The sequence below is a fragment of the Neocloeon triangulifer genome, unplaced genomic scaffold (genome assembly GCF_031216515.1).
Source record: "Neocloeon triangulifer isolate White Clay Creek 2 clone unplaced genomic scaffold, ASM3121651v1 ptg000014l, whole genome shotgun sequence".
In the NCBI taxonomy this organism is placed as follows: domain Eukaryota; kingdom Metazoa; phylum Arthropoda; class Insecta; order Ephemeroptera; family Baetidae; genus Neocloeon; species Neocloeon triangulifer.
Window position 1 is genome coordinate 19372454 of NW_026775556.1, and position 15824 is coordinate 19388277.

The 15824-nt window shown below is 36.9% G+C and overlaps 4 protein-coding genes across 4 annotated transcripts; 2 read left to right on the forward strand and 2 right to left on the reverse strand.

The window, feature by feature from the left end:
• The first annotated feature begins 24 nt into the window (after window positions 1-24).
• Window positions 25-1866, forward strand: LOC132201811 (rRNA 2'-O-methyltransferase fibrillarin). The gene is made up of 6 exons (XM_059628299.1): window positions 25-179; window positions 379-573; window positions 803-856; window positions 908-1233; window positions 1288-1533; window positions 1590-1866. The coding sequence occupies exons 1-6, from the start codon at window positions 176-178 to the stop codon at window positions 1758-1760; spliced, it is 996 nt and encodes a 331-aa protein (XP_059484282.1). The 5' UTR covers window positions 25-175; the 3' UTR covers window positions 1761-1866.
• Window positions 1867-1994: 128 nt separating this feature from the next.
• Window positions 1995-4908, reverse strand: LOC132201804 (coatomer subunit delta). The gene is made up of 11 exons (XM_059628291.1): window positions 4771-4908; window positions 4289-4328; window positions 4001-4224; window positions 3763-3942; window positions 3499-3713; window positions 3271-3444; window positions 3057-3222; window positions 2855-3002; window positions 2695-2806; window positions 2435-2636; window positions 1995-2379 (listed from the first exon to the last, which is right to left on the reverse strand). Exons 1-11 carry the CDS (start codon window positions 4771-4773, stop codon window positions 2290-2292), a joined length of 1554 nt encoding a protein of 517 aa, XP_059484274.1. The 5' UTR covers window positions 4774-4908; the 3' UTR covers window positions 1995-2289.
• LOC132201806 (tetratricopeptide repeat protein 5-like) lies at window positions 4907-7473 on the forward strand. Its single transcript, XM_059628292.1, has 9 exons — window positions 4907-5098; window positions 5174-5306; window positions 5359-5567; window positions 5621-5863; window positions 5915-5968; window positions 6023-6208; window positions 6298-6470; window positions 6522-6666; window positions 6789-7473. The coding sequence occupies exons 1-9, from the start codon at window positions 5039-5041 to the stop codon at window positions 6927-6929; spliced, it is 1344 nt and encodes a 447-aa protein (XP_059484275.1). The 5' UTR covers window positions 4907-5038; the 3' UTR covers window positions 6930-7473.
• On the reverse strand, window positions 6634-14198 carry LOC132201808 (torso-like protein). Its single transcript, XM_059628294.1, has 3 exons — window positions 13892-14198; window positions 11489-11929; window positions 6634-8008 (listed from the first exon to the last, which is right to left on the reverse strand). Exons 1-3 carry the CDS (start codon window positions 14102-14104, stop codon window positions 7613-7615), a joined length of 1050 nt encoding a protein of 349 aa, XP_059484277.1. The 5' UTR covers window positions 14105-14198; the 3' UTR covers window positions 6634-7612.
• Between the last annotated feature and the right edge of the window lie 1626 nt (window positions 14199-15824).

The following is a 15824-nucleotide window of genomic DNA, read 5'->3' on the forward strand; positions in this document are numbered from 1 at the left end:
CCCGGTCGTCAGATGGCCTTGCAGAAGCGAAAAGCCGGTTCCGTGCCAGCCATGTTTGGTTCAGCGAGCGTCAACACGTGTTGAAACTTGCTTGAAAACGAATGAAAGACAGTGGAGGCCAGTCGAATTCAGTCACTGAGAGGATTTAATTTGAAGAAATTCGGCTTTTTAAATCATGGGTGAGTTCAATAGCTGAAAAATTCAATGTCAAATTAAAATATTAATCGACTTTAGGCAGATTTTGTTTGAAAACAAATCAATATTTGTCAGAAATTGGCTCTTAATATGGCACGTGTTAGCGTGTGTTTGTCTTAATTGTAAAAAAATTATGCTTCTAAATAGTTTATTTATTCGTGACGTGAATCTGATTCTTTTCAGGTTACGTGCCTAGAGGCGGCGGTGACCGTGGAGGAGGCGGCAGAGGCCGCGGTGGAGGCGGCTTCCGTGGAGGTGGAGGCGGCGGTGGCTTCCGTGGAGGAAGAGGCGGCGGAGGTGGCCGTGGAGGATTCGGAGGAGGTGGTGGCCGAGGAGGATTTGGAGGAGGAGGAGGCCGTGGAGGCGGTGGAGGAAGAGGTAAAATAATATGAATTTGTAATTCAATGTACACATAGAGTCACAAGTCATAAGAATCAATCAAAAAAATAATTAAAACCTCGAAAAGAATTAAAATAATTTTTTTTAAATTTGAATCTATAATTTTTTTATTATTATTTCGATAACATTTATTTCAATCTTATAATTGTGCAAAATAGCAAAATTAATTTGTTTGTCTATCTTACCTATGTTTATATTTTTCCTGCAGGTTTTGGAGGCCGCGGTGGAGGCAGAGGACGAGGAGGTGGTGGCCGTGGAGGACGTAAGTTTCAACAGATTTTGAATAATATTATTTGACGTCAATTTCTATTAGCTGGTGGTATGAGTGGTGGCAGAACAGTGGTGATCGAGCCCCACAGACATCCTGGAGTGTTCATCGCCAGAGGCAAGGAAGACGCTCTGGTTACCCTGAACATGGTCAACGGCGAATCAGTTTATGGCGAGAAGAGAATATCTGTCGAGGACAAGGAAAATGACAAGAAGGTGGAATACAGAGTTTGGAATCCTTTCCGATCCAAGTTGGCAGCTGCGATTCTTGGTGGGGTGGACCAAATCCACATGCCTCCTGGCAGCAAAGTCCTCTACTTGGGTGCTGCATCTGGAACCACGGTTTCTCATGTTTCAGACATTGTTGGTCCTGTAAGTATTTACGACACAAATTTTGCAATCCAAATCTTACTTTGACCGTTTCAGGAAGGACTGGTTTATGCTGTCGAATTCTCACACAGATCAGGTCGTGACCTGCTCAATGTAGCAAAGAAAAGGACAAACATTATCCCTATCATTGAAGACGCCCGCCACCCACACAAGTACAGAATGCTTGTGGGTATGGTAGACTGTATTTTCGCCGACGTTGCGCAGCCTGACCAGGCCCGTATCGTAACCCTGAATGCCAGTTACTTCCTCAAGAATGGAGGCCACTTCGTTATCTCCATTAAGGTAAAAATTCAAAATGTCAATTTTTAAACTGTCCTCTTGACTGACTTGATGCGCAGGCCAACTGCATCGATTCCACTGCCCAACCTGAGGCTGTCTTTGCCGGAGAAGTGAAGAAGCTGCAAGCAGACAAGATGAAACCTCAGGAACAGATCACACTAGAGCCCTATGAAAGAGACCACGCCGTGGTTGTTGGTGTTTATCGCCCACCTGCGAAGGGCCAGGCCTAAAACTTTCCAATTGCATTTCAAACCCTCTGACCCTCCCAAAAAAATGAAGATCCGTTTTTAGAATATGTGTCATTTAATAAATAATGAAGAATTTAATTTGATCGTATCTATTGTTTTATTAAGCAAGCTCAAAGAGACCTAATTATTTTTAAAGAAGGTGAAATTTTAATTTATCAACAAATTGAGTTATCTATGGTCTTCAGATTTATCGGGATTAAAATTGAGTAACAAATATTTGAGTTGTCGAAGCACACATGGTGCTAAATTTATTTCAAGTTACATGTTCGTATGCTAGTAGAACCTTAAATTGAAAATAAAATTGAATGGACCCTCAACAAGAAATTAATGGACTGAGGACACAAATTGTGGCCTTCACAATATATTGATGGCTAAAAATTTGGTAAGACATGATGCAGAACACAAAAGAGAAATACCATGAGTGCTTGGATGCGGACAAGAAATACAGATGATAGAAACAACAATTTCTTTTTTCCATACTTTTAACAATATTTATAAATACAAATTTCTTTTAGACTATTTCATACTTTTCAGCAAAGAACATGACCTCCGAGGAAAACTTCACTGGAGAATCATCATCAACGTTTACAACTTCGGTAATCTGAAATTTGACAATTTTAAGTTTAATATCAACTGAGGAAGGCCATAAAACTTACATTGATATCTGCATATGGCTTTCTCGAGGCAAAGGAAACGGTCACTGGGAAAAAGTCTTCAGGTGACCCAGGAGCGGAAAATTCGAGGGCTCCCGTTTTTGTGTTTTTATCAACGACGGGAACCATCCACTGCAGGTGTGACTTGCGAGGATCAAAATTGTATTCACCCTCGCATTCGCTCACAATTGGAGATGAACCATGTCTTCATAATGATTATAAAATTACTTTTTTTGCTTTCGCGAGGATCTCTTAATACTTACAGCAAAGGGATTGTTATGTTGAGGTCATTCAATTCCAAATTTTCATTCATAAGTTCAAACTCGATATTCACATCACATCCGCCTTGACCATTCTCAGAGGGCCAGCAGTTTACTAAAAATTCATACTTAAAGATATGTCACAAACAAAATTCAAACTCACTTGTTAGTGGAATACAATTTTCATCTTGGGTTTGGAGTCTCCACTTCAACACCCCAACATCAGTGTGCAGAGGGAATGCTTTTGATGCGTTTTTAAGCCCGATTTCACCCTTGCTTCTGAACAAATCTTTATCCACATTAGGATGAGTCTGTGAAGAGAAAATTAAACACAGCTCTTTCATATTCTGAATTAAAAGCATCACCTGTAGCTGAATGCCTTTGTCGTCTTGATTTTGCAGAAGCACTTTGATCCTTCCGAACTTCTCATTGCTGATTCTCAAAGTGACCAAACCGTGCAACTCGAAACTCCTTAGCCCTCCATCTCTTCCGATCACAACTAGCATTCGTTCTTCTTGCCTCAAATGAACGCTACGTAAAAAGTTAAAAACTCGTCAATTTTAAAGAACATATCATTACTCTTCAGTGTTGACATTTGATGGTGGCAATGATTTCATCGGACCAGATGAAGCGGCCGGCTTTTGGCTCATTGCAGAAATGTGCTCTCCCTCAGACTTGAGCTGATCAACAAAACTGTCAACATCCCTTGATTTGCTGCCTAATTTCATAGCTTTGTTGCTGGCATTGGTTTTCCTGTTTATCAAATTTTTTTAGATAAAAGTAATTATTATCTTTTACACAACTCACGGCATGGAGTAGCTTGGCTTGCTGACGTGTTCCATTGCGTCCACAACAACAGGAGTAGAGGAGTAAGCAGCACTGGAGGAAACGGAAACTCCAAAACCTCCACTTGCTCCGTAGGCTGGTCCTTTGATGCCACCCTTCTTGGCCGCCTCCATCCGTTGCCGTTGCAGCTCTTTGGCTTTTTCTCGCATCTTGTTTTTCGCTTCCCTTTCTTGCGTCTGTTTGGAAATATTTAGATTTGTCCTCAATCTTCTTTAAATTGCTTACCTGGCGCACAGCTTGGTAGACTTTTTCCTCATGGGAGTCCATTTCGACAAATGTTCTGATCTGGGCCAGATTTACACTTTCTCGGTAGCCGAGGGCAACAATTTCGTCAAAGGCGAAGATCAAATTAAATGCATTGTCTGCAATTTCACTTTCTTCCATTGAGCGGCAGTATTCAGGAATCTTGAAAGCAAATTTCAGTTTTTAAATATCGTAAATATTAGGAAATTCCCAAGCATACCACTCGGGAGAAAAGTCTGAGTGTCTCGAGGTCCTCCAAGATGTTGCTGGCTTTGGTAGTGATGAGCAACATGTAGAGTTTCTCTAGTGGCTGGTATACATATCGGACAGATTCAGTTTCGACAAACGTGTGTTGTTTCCCCGAAGACATGAGTTTCGGGAAGGCGGCCAGCAACCCTTCGATGCGCGCTTTGGTCATCTCTACAAACTGCCTGGACACGATCGCTGGTGAGGATAACAAAATTAAATTTATTATGCAAACAAACACACCCCAGTTAAAAATGCTTACCTTTGCCCGATTTCGTACATACTGCTGCTGCAATTAACACCTGCAACAAAAATGCGACCTTATTAACTTCTGGAAAATTTGCATTCAAAAACTATAAAAAACATGACATATTTGAACTACTTAAAATGAATTTATTGCCAAAATTATACATGAAATCAATGTGGGTGCGGTGTTAGATATTTTTAAACGATTAAACTTGTTTTAATAATTCAATAATTAATAATTCAATGTAGACACATCTGACGGAATTTCAAATTTAAAAAAATCATTGTATCATATTTAATGAATTTAAGTTATTTGCCTTCGTTATTTGTACGAAACCCCAAATGAAAACGGGGTTGCCTCTGGTATTTTTGTTAAATTGATCAGACGAAACAGAAACCGGGTCCCTATATTTTTGTGCCGCACCGACGTTTAAGTCGCGTTGAAGTACATGAATGTGCTGCAAAATGTAATTTATACTAGTGAGATTAATTTCTTACCATTTTGAGTGATTTTTACGCCACTTCTGAGGTGAAAATTAATGAAAAATGGTCAGATTTCAGCTCAACAACATGACAAGTGATGATATGGCTGCTGATGACGTGGTTACTGGTGCTGCCTCTCGTGGCCAATTAGAGAAAAACGCCGGAGAGAACAGCTGCCATAGAAAACGTAAACAAGGCAGCTTGGAAAATTTTTCAAAACAATTAATTACTTTGCAATTTTGCGGTTGTTCCGTTTTGGAAAGTGTATGCGACCATCTAGAAAATGAGTTCTCAATCAGAACAAGAGAAAAACAAGACTGAAAAATCCATTGATGTTTTACAGGTGGGTAAAAAAATTATTGAACAAATTTCCGATTAGTAAATTTTCTTAATTTATTTTCTTGATTCATTTCAACAGAACAAAGTAAAAAAGCTCTATGAGTACAGAGATTTCTACTTATTAAAAAGGCCTTTGGAGGATGCTTTACGAAAAGACGATGATGTCAAAAAAGAACTTCAAGAAACTCTTAAAATTTTTGATGAACTGGCTGGTAGGAACAAAATCAAATTTCCAGTTTAAATGATTTACTAATGAATGAACAGACAAAGCTCAAAATGAGGACAAATCAAGGTTCTTTTACCTGAAGGGCAGAGCTTTAAACGTGACACAGGAACATGACCAAGAGGCGGAAAAGCTGCTGTCTAAAGCACTCAAGCTCAACACAAATCTGCTGGAGGCGTGGAACGAGCTTGGATTTTGCATGTGGAAGCGAGGAGATTCATTAGGGGCCAAAAAGTGCTTTTTAAAAAATGTAATTGTAAATAATTTTTTAATTAAATATGTGTTCATGTGTTTTATTTTTAGCCTAAGGACAAGGTGGCTCTTCGTAGCTTAGCAATTGTTTTGAGGCAGCAGCCTTCGACGACCAATGACGAGAAAATCAAAATCATTGAAGAGTCTCTTGCCAAAGCCACTGAATCTGTTGAGCTGGATCCCAGTGACGGACTGTCATGGGTTGTCCTTGGAAATTCATATCTCGTGTCCTTTTTCTCAATTCTTCAGTCTCCAAAGAAAATGAAACAAGCTTTGGCAGCTTATTTGCAGGCTGTATTAAATTAAAATTGTGTTCAATTTTTATGTTAACACATATTTTTTCAGGAAAAGGATGTGATAGCACAAGTTGACCCTGATTTGTTCTACAACAAAGGAATTGTATATAAAAACAATTAACGGATTTTAAGAAATAAAAGCAATTCTTTCCTGTAGGCCTTGCAATATCAAGAGGAGTTTTTGCCTGCCCTCGAGTCCTTTTCGAAAGCATCTTCTTTAGATCCGACTTGGGATTTGCCTAAGAAAAAGGAAAAAAAGCTTTTAACTTATCTCGAGACTGCCCAGCATCTTGTTAGCACTCATGGAAAGCAAAGGCCTAAAAAACTGCACACCATGCTTAAAGTAAGGTTGCTCTTGAAGATTTTTTTAAAATATTCATAAAATTTTGTCAATAAATAGATCATAATATATTTATAATAAAATATTCACAGGGACTTAGTCTGAAGCACTTGGGCCCTTACGAAGAAAATGCCGTCTCGAGTGGGGAAGGCAAGGTCTCTTTTACCCTCGTAGCTTTGAAGGACTTGGAGGAAGGACTGAACAAGGACAAAGTCATTCTTGGAAAAGTCGTCAGCGGGCTTCACTCGGAAGACTCGGTCGCTTTGTAAATCTAATACCTAAACACCTATAATTTTTAATAACTCGCTTTCCACAGCTCATTTTGCATTACTGACAAAAACGAGACCTGCGTTGTGGTGACTGTCTACAATTTGGCAGAAGGTCGCGGGTTCATCATTGGAGATTCCGTAGCTATTCCAGATCCTTATGTCAGCAAAGTGTGTTTCCATTACAAAGACAAGGTATTGTTTTAAATTTTTTTGTTATAATTATGTTTAAATTTTATTTTATTTAAAAAGCTACTATGAGAATTTGAAGAAGCACCATTATAAAAATAATTAAATTTCTTTGGAATTTTTTCCAGACCTTTGATTTCAACTCGATCAGGGTAGCCACACCTTTGGTCCTTGCTGTCAACGGCAGAAGATTAAGTCGAGAACACCATGCTTGCACCACTGTTTCCACTCAGGTTTCCAGCGCAGCCCAAAGTGGACCTTCTTCTTGATTCTCTGACCCTAACAATAAGCGCTTGTCTAACACAGTAATTTCCGTAATTATGACTAAAATGATCTCACTAACAAATAAGCGCAAATTATAATTAGAGCTTATTTAGAACACTAAACAGTCCAGAACTGGCACACTTCTAAAAAAATTAAACTCAAAAGTTGTTTCAAAAAATTTTGTCTAGAGAAAGAAATCCTAATTTATTTTTATAGCATACCGAAGTCGATCGCACTTAATTTTATGTAATATCTGTGATAACACGTCAGCATCATAAAATCAACTGCAATTACTCAAAGCGCGCTTCATAAAATTATACGAACTGTGCCAAAGTTCAAGCTTTGCACTGATTTTTACTTGAGGGGGAAAAACAACCGCGCCGCGGATGGGGAATAACACTTTCAATATTTTAACACAGAAGCATTAATTCAATTGCTAATTGAATAATCTTGATTGGTTGATCCTGGGTTCATATATGACATTAACCTACTTTGGAATAGAGCGTTTGAATGAAAAAGACGGCGCAAATAAACCAATTTTTTTTTACCAGAAAACTGTTCGGTGTATTATTTAAATTACATCATATGGCTTGAGTGAAAAGTTATTTAAAATTATGGAGATTTATCACAGCACTGCTCTGTCGATAAATAAAGCACTAGTCAAAGTGTTCATGGCACAACAGTAGTTCTACATGTTGGACTCCCACAGTTTGATCTGGTTGTCCAGGGTCTTTTCAAAAAAGTACTTCTGCTTTGGCTCTTTGAAAACAGGCGTCACCGTCCGCAGGTCGAGCTGCAGCACAGCTTCGTTGAGCAGCATCTCGTCAAGTTGCCTCAGCCTTTCGGCGTCGCCGTGCAGTCGAAGCAGCGAAGGGAAGGTGTACAAGTAAAAGGAGGTGAGCAGATTTTTCTCGGCCCACTCCGTCACCGTCCGGTTTCCGCTGGCCGACATGATCTTGCCCATCTGGACCGCGTGCCAGGGTGAGAAGTAGCCGCCGAGCTCAAACGAGGACAACTCGGAGATGCCTTTGGTCTTCAAGCGTTCTTTGATTGTGGCGTACACTGAGGGAGTGTAGACGAAAACCTGAAAAAAAATAATAATAATTGTAGAAAATTATTTAAATTCGCAGAGCTTATGGGGTTAAATTATGTGTATCGGGAGAAATTCTTTTTAACTTCAAATTCTCAAATTGTGCCAACATAAAAGTTTGCATTGTCAGTCTCGTCTTACAAGCTCAATTATCGGCATGCAGCGGTGTAATAACTTGAGCATTGTTAAATAAAATCGCTGCTGAATAGTAGCGGTTGGGAAAGAGTTGTAACACTTTATATCGCTGCTTTATATATTGTCATTGACTTCTCTCGTGAGCCGCGTGGAATGCGTGATGCTCTCCGCACGTCAACCACCAGACCAGATAATTTTTTGTCTGCTCAGTGTCTCGAAGGAGAGCCTTCAAGAGATCAATCTGCGTATTCTCACGGGAAAATCAATTTCAGGTGTACTTCACATTATGTCTGATTATGTCACAACCGAGGTTTGGAATCATATAAGTGTCTAAAAAAATGAATAATGAGAAATGATTTGAAGAAAAGTTTCAAAAATAAGTACAAACAAAAAATTAAACTGAAATTTTTATTTTTTAATTGAAAATAAAAATAATCCTATGTGGCCTGTCATCTGGTTGTAGAGAGGCAGGAAGTCCCTTCTTTTTTTTCAATGTATTCTCAATTATTCGCTGTGATTATATATTGAATAGAGAGGTCGGTAGCAGGTGGTTAGCTGCAAATTGCTGGCGCCTTATGCCAATTTAATGCTCTCCTTTCAAGGATAACACGTTCTTGCTCCGACACGCATGGTCTCATATTTTATGTGAAATGCATTGGATAAGGCGCTGCGCAAAGAAAAAGTAATCATATATTTACATTTTGAGCTGCAGTTTATAAGAAGTTGCGTTCTAACCTATGCAATTCCTCCTACAGCACAGCGGTTGTCGATCGTTTTGATCATTACCACGAGAGAGGTAATAAAACAAGACCTCCAGCAAAAGAGGTGAAAATTTTCTTCGGGAATATAAGTTTAGAGTTTATTAAATTGCAGAAATTATTTTTTCAACTTTAGAAGAGGATTGCACAAAGTTAAGAACGTGAAATTTGTTTCAACAAAAATTTATCTCTCTGATATTGCGTAGACTTTGCCGACGCTTTTTTTTACACCTCGCGCGCGCACTCGACTGAACTCCAAATAAGAAAAGTGTGGAGAAGCGTGAAGCAACCGGCGCGAAGTGTCGATATGCATATAATTGTTTTTTTTATTTGTCCGCAACAAATCAGGCTGTGACCTAATCAATCGGACGTGTTACCGCAACAAAAAAGTCGTGGGACCTTCGTGTAATTAGAACAGCACAAACCAAAACTCTTTGACGGCTTCTAATTCAGCCTTCAAGGAGGCGATTGATTAAAATTGTAATAAAATTCCTGACAGGAAAAATCGATCGAAGATAAAGGGAGAGGCTCGTTATTTCCTTGACTGATTCGGAAGTGGTAAAATTGTAAGGATTGGTTTGACGTAAATTATTTTGGATGAGTAAAAGCATTTATTGGAGCGTTAACGCAATTGCTTTACAATCATTTTAGATTTAAATTAATTTAATATTTTATTCGAGCAAGGAGACAATTAATTTCTACTGTTGCATAAGATTTTTGAGAAAATTTCAACTCAAAATGAAATAAAATAAAGAAATTTTTGCAAGAGAGCGATGTTAATGCAACCCACATGTCACTTGCAATCTATTTGTAGGATACTCGTGTAGAGTGTTTGCCATTCAAGGTCTGACTGTGACCCTCCAAATGAGTTATACATCAATTCCTGTACAACTTTGTGTCGCATATGTTTAGCGCGCGACAACTTCCTTAATTTCGAATGCAGCCAGATGTGCGTCATTCATTCTCATCAAGGATGGTGCCGCCGATTTTATTTTTAAATTTATGAAATTTATTCCATTTGCCTCTTTTACCACAGGTACATGATTAATTCCTCTAAGTGCAAAAATCTAAAAATATCCGCCGAGCTGGCGAATTTTGTTTTATTTTATGCCCATGATTACTATCGCATCTGACGAAGCGAAATAGATTGTGTAAAAAAAAATGATTCATTTTTTTTAATGCTGGACGAAATTTGGTTCATTTTTGTTGGTAGTGCGCACTGAGTGTGGCGTTTATTTTAGGCGTCATCACTTTGTTTCTGTAATGAGGAAATGATAAGCAGCTCGTTTAGAGAACGACACGCTCGCGTTGATAATCCAACAGCCGTCAGCGAGAAGAGTGACGCGCGAGTGCATTTTTATCACAGCAATACCGAAAACGTAAAAAGCTCTAAGATTTACTTAACAAAATTCTCCTCCACTTTTTTAAATGGAAATGAAAAGTGAAATAAATTTTACAAAATTATTAAATAAAAATGTATGAAGAAAATTCGTGGTCTAACCTACACTGATAATTAATATTTCCGTCAGTAAAAGTGACGAACTAAAAAATTTCATGTTCCTGCGTAAATTAATCACTGTCGCAATAATTAGAGTCTAGCAGCTCCTGACTTCTTTCAATAAATGCAACAAATTTTTGTTATTTGAAAAATAGGCTCTAAAAATTAGAAATCTTTTATAATATTTAACTCAATCCCAAGAATTATATACTAATTAAAATTTGTGTAAATATTCCTGAACAGATATTTTAGCCCGATTTATTTCCGCTTAAAAGTTTTCTAAAAGAATAATAGACTTAACATTTATTTAACGGTCCTGTACTTGTTTGAAAAAAAAATATTTAGCTACAAACTAGTTTCAGTAAATTAATAAAAAAAAAATGCAACTTCCCTTAGCATCTTCTATGAATTTACAATAAATATAAAAATATCATTGTTTGTATTAAAAAAAAAAAAAATGAAGGAATTTGAGGAAAGAATTTGGTACTTGAGGAAACGTTCATGGAGTGCAAAATTGAAAATTTGCATTATGTTGAAAAAAAACTTCTTTTTAAGAAACTTTCAGAAACATTTTATGATTGTTTTAGATTGTGACCAATTTGATCTTAAAATTTAAATATTGGAACAGAAATCATGGGTTTCTGGTGCTCAAGGTTTCAACGATTTATATGTAATGATAACTACATAATTATATGAAATAGAAAACGATGGATCGAATGAAAATTAGAGAATGCGCAAAGATTTTGCAGAGTTTCAACAAAAGGAATTTTTCTTGACTTTTGTGCAATGAACAAACTGCAAACTCCCTAAATTAAATCCATTTGCGTCCAAATTTTCTATTTTTTCACTGCTCTCACGAGTTGCACATTTTTATTAATTATTTTCTCCCTGCTATATTTCCTGTTGATCAGTTCTTTTATAAACAAATTATGTGATCCTTACATATTTCGAATACGAGGAGTTCAATACTTTTTACTACATAAAATATAATGTGCTAAATTTGTATTATAACTTACAAATAAGCATTTTTTTTATAAAACAAATTAAATTTAATTAAATAGAATTAAAATAAAATGATAGTACCTGATAGAGCGCGTTGCCGGTGACAAAGGAGTGGACGTAGTGGCTGCCGTAGCTCTTGACAAAGTTGACTACGCTGGCCTCGTCGCCGATCTTGACGTTCTCGATTTCCTTGGCGACGGCGCCGATGGGCAGCTGGTTGGAGGAGGCGGACATGCGGCCGCTGTCCCGCCATCGGGACACACGCACCAGGATGAAGCTGTGGCCGCTCTGCGCGGTGACAAAACTCGCGTTAATTCCAAGCTCGCGGGCCGCCGCCGCCGAGCTCCAGCTGCCCGTGAACGCCTTCCACGGCTTGTCCAACTTCTCGATGTTGAAGTCGCGGAAGTACGCGTGGAACAACTGCCGCACGTTGTCGCAGAACTCCATGTGGAAGTCGCCGTGGAACACCACCTTCTGGTCGTCATCGCTCGCGATTTTGCGCCCGTTGCGCGACTTGAATACCTGCCAATCAACAAAATTGCAAAAATTAAACAACACAAAAATAATTTTTCACGAGGAAATCGTTTTTAACCGCTTTTTCTTGTGGCTTGCGGCGAGAATAAATAGTTCATGATCAGTGAGGTGCATTTTGTTTTAGAACCTTGAATTATAAGGAAAAACTGTATAACTCATATTTTATTTTGCTTTAGACTTTTTTACTTGTGTTATGAAATGTGAAATTTTAATAGTAAGACCAATAAAAAGTCTATAGTGGCAAGATAACTTGAAATTTGTATTTTTTTTTTCAAATAACGTTAAAATTATTGCAATTTAATTAATGGAAAATTTATCAATATATAATTTAGAGCGTATATACAAATTACAGAAAAAATCAGTATTTTATTTAGCTGTCATAATCTTGAGGGTTGAGATATTAATGGTTCCCTTCAACCCTGGAAACACTTCATTGAAATTTTCGCAAAAAAGGTAAAAATTAAAAATTGGAAAGAAACATGTTGAAAAAATTAAATAAAAATTATGTTACCTTTTGAACTATATATATAGAAAAACGTTTTAGTGTCATATTCATAATTAAATTTGAAATATTTATAGTTACCATAGAGAATTATATAAAATTAAAAATTGATCTTGTTTAAATTTTCAATCAATTACTTTAATCAATCAAATGCAAATTGACTCCCACGATGGCCACGATTTTGACATTCACGCTGTTCAGCAAATAGCAAATCTTTATCACTTTCTTTCTGCCGCCGACGCTTTTGACCTTACGGAGAAAAATACTCACCGATTTTTTAACTGAACTTGGCATTTAAAGACAAACAAGGAACATTCACCTATCAAAATTATTGCACACAAGTTTTTTTAGTTCACAGGTCCTTTCTCCTGAAGCGTGAATTTATTTTGCCCTTTATTTTCGCGCTGCGTCAACTGGCAATTTTATAAAAACGTGTGCCTGTTGAGTGAATATTCTAACATGATGAAATTAATGGACCTTCAAACTGAATGAAACCGCCTCAGGCATCTTAGGGTTGCCCTTCGCCTTGTGCGTGAAAAAAAAACATAATACAATGCGCGGCGGCACCTGTGTGGAAAAATACGCGAGAGGAACAGTTTGTCATATCCTGTTTTCAATCTGTGGACCTCTAACTGACCATATGATGCTCCAGGCGTTTCCACAATCAGTGGATAATTGTGATAATAATAACCAAAAGTAATTTTTGTTTCATTGAAATAATGAATTTATAAAAAAAAACTCAATTTTAATGAACACTGAGCAATATATAAGAGAGTTTTAATTAGGCTTGTAGATTTGAAAGAAAAAAAAATACTTTAAAGTAAAATAAACTGAATTTTAAAAAGTTGAAGGTTACATTTTTCTACATTCTAATTATGTACCAAATTTGATTTTTTTTTAATAAAATTTATAAAATTGAATCTTTTGTGGAGTTAAGTTTTAATTTAAACAATTTTAATCCAGCACATCAGCTAAAAATTTGCCTGATTTTGATAAAGATTTACTAAGGATCTATGTTTATTTATCATTATCATTACTTTTTCCTTGAGAACTTGATTTGTGAAAATTAACAATTATTTTATAGTTCGTAGTTTTGGAATTGATTTTTTAGTAAATATTATTTGGTAAAAATAAAAATTGGTTGTAATTCAATTAATTAATTATTTCATGTCACCGTAACTGATTTAGCAAAATAAAATTATTAGATAATATTATAACGTTTGCATGAAACGATTTGATTATCAAATATAATAAATTACATCAATTCATTGCAGAAGAGTGGATATTTATCAATATAATTATACGGTTATTTTCTTAGAAATAATTCAAAGAACTAATGAGAAACTCGTACCCTTGAGAGTAAAAATTTAATCTCAGCAATTAATAAGTGATTAAAAATTGCAAAGAAAATAATCAAGATTAATTTGTGATAAAAAAATTTAACCTACCTCAGGTTTGACCTCTTTGAAGATCTCGACGGTGGGTTCCCTGAAGAGCCAGCGTTCGCTGTCGTTGCGCGGCACGACGCGCATGCTGATGGTGAGGTATCCGTAGCGCGAGAAGAGGTTGATGGCCCTGCCAATGTCGAGGGTCTGCTCGTGGGCGGCGAGGGCTGCGGCGCCGAAGATCAGCGCCGCCGCCAGCAGCTTTGTCGTCGCCATCACTCTTAGACCGCCGGACCTGCCATGGCCAAGGTTAACGTCGGCGCTGCACCTCCATGTCTCGCGTTCGAGCACCAACTGACTGTCAGTCAGACACACGCAACTCTTTCACCTTGCCGCGGCTCCCCGCTCGCTCAATCGCTCTGCCCCTCTACTTTCACTATCGACGGCGCGGCGGATGGACGCTCTGCACGACCCTCCGGACACCGCGGCCCTTGCAACTTACTAAAATCCCTTTTTTCCAAACCCAAGATTTTTCTAGATTTTTAGATCAATAAAAATAATATCAACAATTTCGATCGAAAAATGTTAAATATTAAATATTCGATCGTGCACGTTATATAAAGCTTCATTTTATCTGAGTGTTATCGGAGAGTTTATCATTTCAGTTTCCTTTCGAAACACTGGGAAAATTTTGTTAGTCGTGCAGGAAGATGATTGACAATTCCAGTAATCATTTGTAATTTCAGGGAATGTTTTGCAGTAAGGTTCAGTCCAATTAGTTTAATGAGCAAGAAGTCTTTGCTTCACATATAATGAGCTTTGCACACTCTACAATCAAAGTTTTTTTTTTAATAATTCAGGGATTTTTTTAAATTTAAAAATTGAATGGGACTGGTAAGATTTGGAATTCCATTTACCCCTTTAAATCAATTTTTTTTTGCAATTTTGTATAGCGCCGGAAAAGTGAAGGGAGCTTCGAAGTTCGTTCTTGTTGTGCATGTGTAGTGATGGCCTGGCTTGATTGTATCACTCTGTTTGTTGATGTCAGCACGAGTTTTGCAATATAATTATTTCCCTACGGGTTTAAAAGCGCATTGCTGGTATTCTATTATAATCGTCATTATTTTCGTATAAAAACCACTGTCATCTAAAATCTAAACTCAATGCAAATTTAATTTTGGTTCCTAATTTTTTGGCAAATTCAAAATAAAAGACAATCAAAGTTGCCTTTTTTTATCTTAGAAGTTCAATTTGTAACAAAAATAAAATGATTTACTTTTAATGCTTTTTATTCCATTTTAATAAAATCTATTAAATAAAATTTAATTTTACCTCATTTGAAAAATTATACTAACATTATGTCACAAATGTGTTGATAAGTTGCGCTTCAAAGAAAGTTCATAATCATAATTCTAAAACTAAAAGCATTCAATTCACAAGAAAAGGACGGAAGAATTACATGAATTTGCAAATCATGAAACCACTCTAGTGCTCACTGCTCCTTAGCCAAAATAAATGTCACTTGTGATAGCACAAAAGACGAGTGTGCTTGTGTTTCAAAATGAAAACACTTTCATTCAAAAAATTGCACATGCATAAACTAGTGTTGTATTTATTTCAAAATTTCGTATTTACCATACTGCGTAATTAAAAACGTTTAAAGCAACTGCGTTTCAAAAATACATTTTTATATTTATTTTGATTGTCACGAAAAGCACGAACGAAGCATTATCGTCGTTGATTCTGAAACTCGTTCGACTTCTTTCTTCAAAACCGCACAAACATTTCATTTTTTAACTGCATCAGATAAAAACAGTTTGACAAACAATTTTTTAATTTAAAAAAACCTACTGCTGAATTTCGGCAAGCTTTGTACTAATATTTCCATAAATAAATAATAAATTAAACCGCACGAGGTATAAGGAGCCAAAATCACGCGCAATTAAGCACGCATGACTTTTAAAAACGAGACTCGGTTGATATGATCTCATAAGAC

What these genes read in the sequence shown, in the direction of transcription:
- LOC132201811 (XM_059628299.1), top strand. An exon ending in TTTCAGACATTGTTGGTCCT is followed by an intron (nt 1,234 to 1,287) that starts GTAAGTATTTAC and finishes TGACCGTTTCAG; the next exon opens with GAAGGACTGGTTTATGCTGT. An exon ending in ACTTCGTTATCTCCATTAAG is followed by an intron (nt 1,534 to 1,589) that starts GTAAAAATTCAA and finishes CTTGATGCGCAG; the next exon opens with GCCAACTGCATCGATTCCAC.
- LOC132201804 (XM_059628291.1), bottom strand. An exon ending in TCTACCAAGCTGTGCGCCAG is followed by an intron (nt 3,714 to 3,762) that starts GTAAGCAATTTA and finishes ATTTCCAAACAG; the next exon opens with ACGCAAGAAAGGGAAGCGAA. An exon ending in TCAAATGTCAACACTGAAGA is followed by an intron (nt 3,223 to 3,270) that starts GTAATGATATGT and finishes CTTTTTACGTAG; the next exon opens with CGTTCATTTGAGGCAAGAAG.
- LOC132201806 (XM_059628292.1), top strand. Translation starts at nt 5,039, where the DNA reads ATGAGTTCTCAATCAGAACAAGAGAAAAACAAGACTGAAAAATCCATT. An exon ending in AATCCATTGATGTTTTACAG is followed by an intron (nt 5,099 to 5,173) that starts GTGGGTAAAAAA and finishes TCATTTCAACAG; the next exon opens with AACAAAGTAAAAAAGCTCTA. An exon ending in TCGGAAGACTCGGTCGCTTT is followed by an intron (nt 6,471 to 6,521) that starts GTAAATCTAATA and finishes CGCTTTCCACAG; the next exon opens with CTCATTTTGCATTACTGACA.
- LOC132201808 (XM_059628294.1), bottom strand. Translation starts at nt 14,104, where the DNA reads ATGGCGACGACAAAGCTGCTGGCGGCGGCGCTGATCTTCGGCGCCGCA. An exon ending in TCAAAGAGGTCAAACCTGAG is followed by an intron (nt 11,930 to 13,891) that starts GTAGGTTAAATT and finishes GTTGATTGGCAG; the next exon opens with GTATTCAAGTCGCGCAACGG. An exon ending in CCGGCAACGCGCTCTATCAG is followed by an intron (nt 8,009 to 11,488) that starts GTACTATCATTT and finishes ATTTTTTTTCAG; the next exon opens with GTTTTCGTCTACACTCCCTC.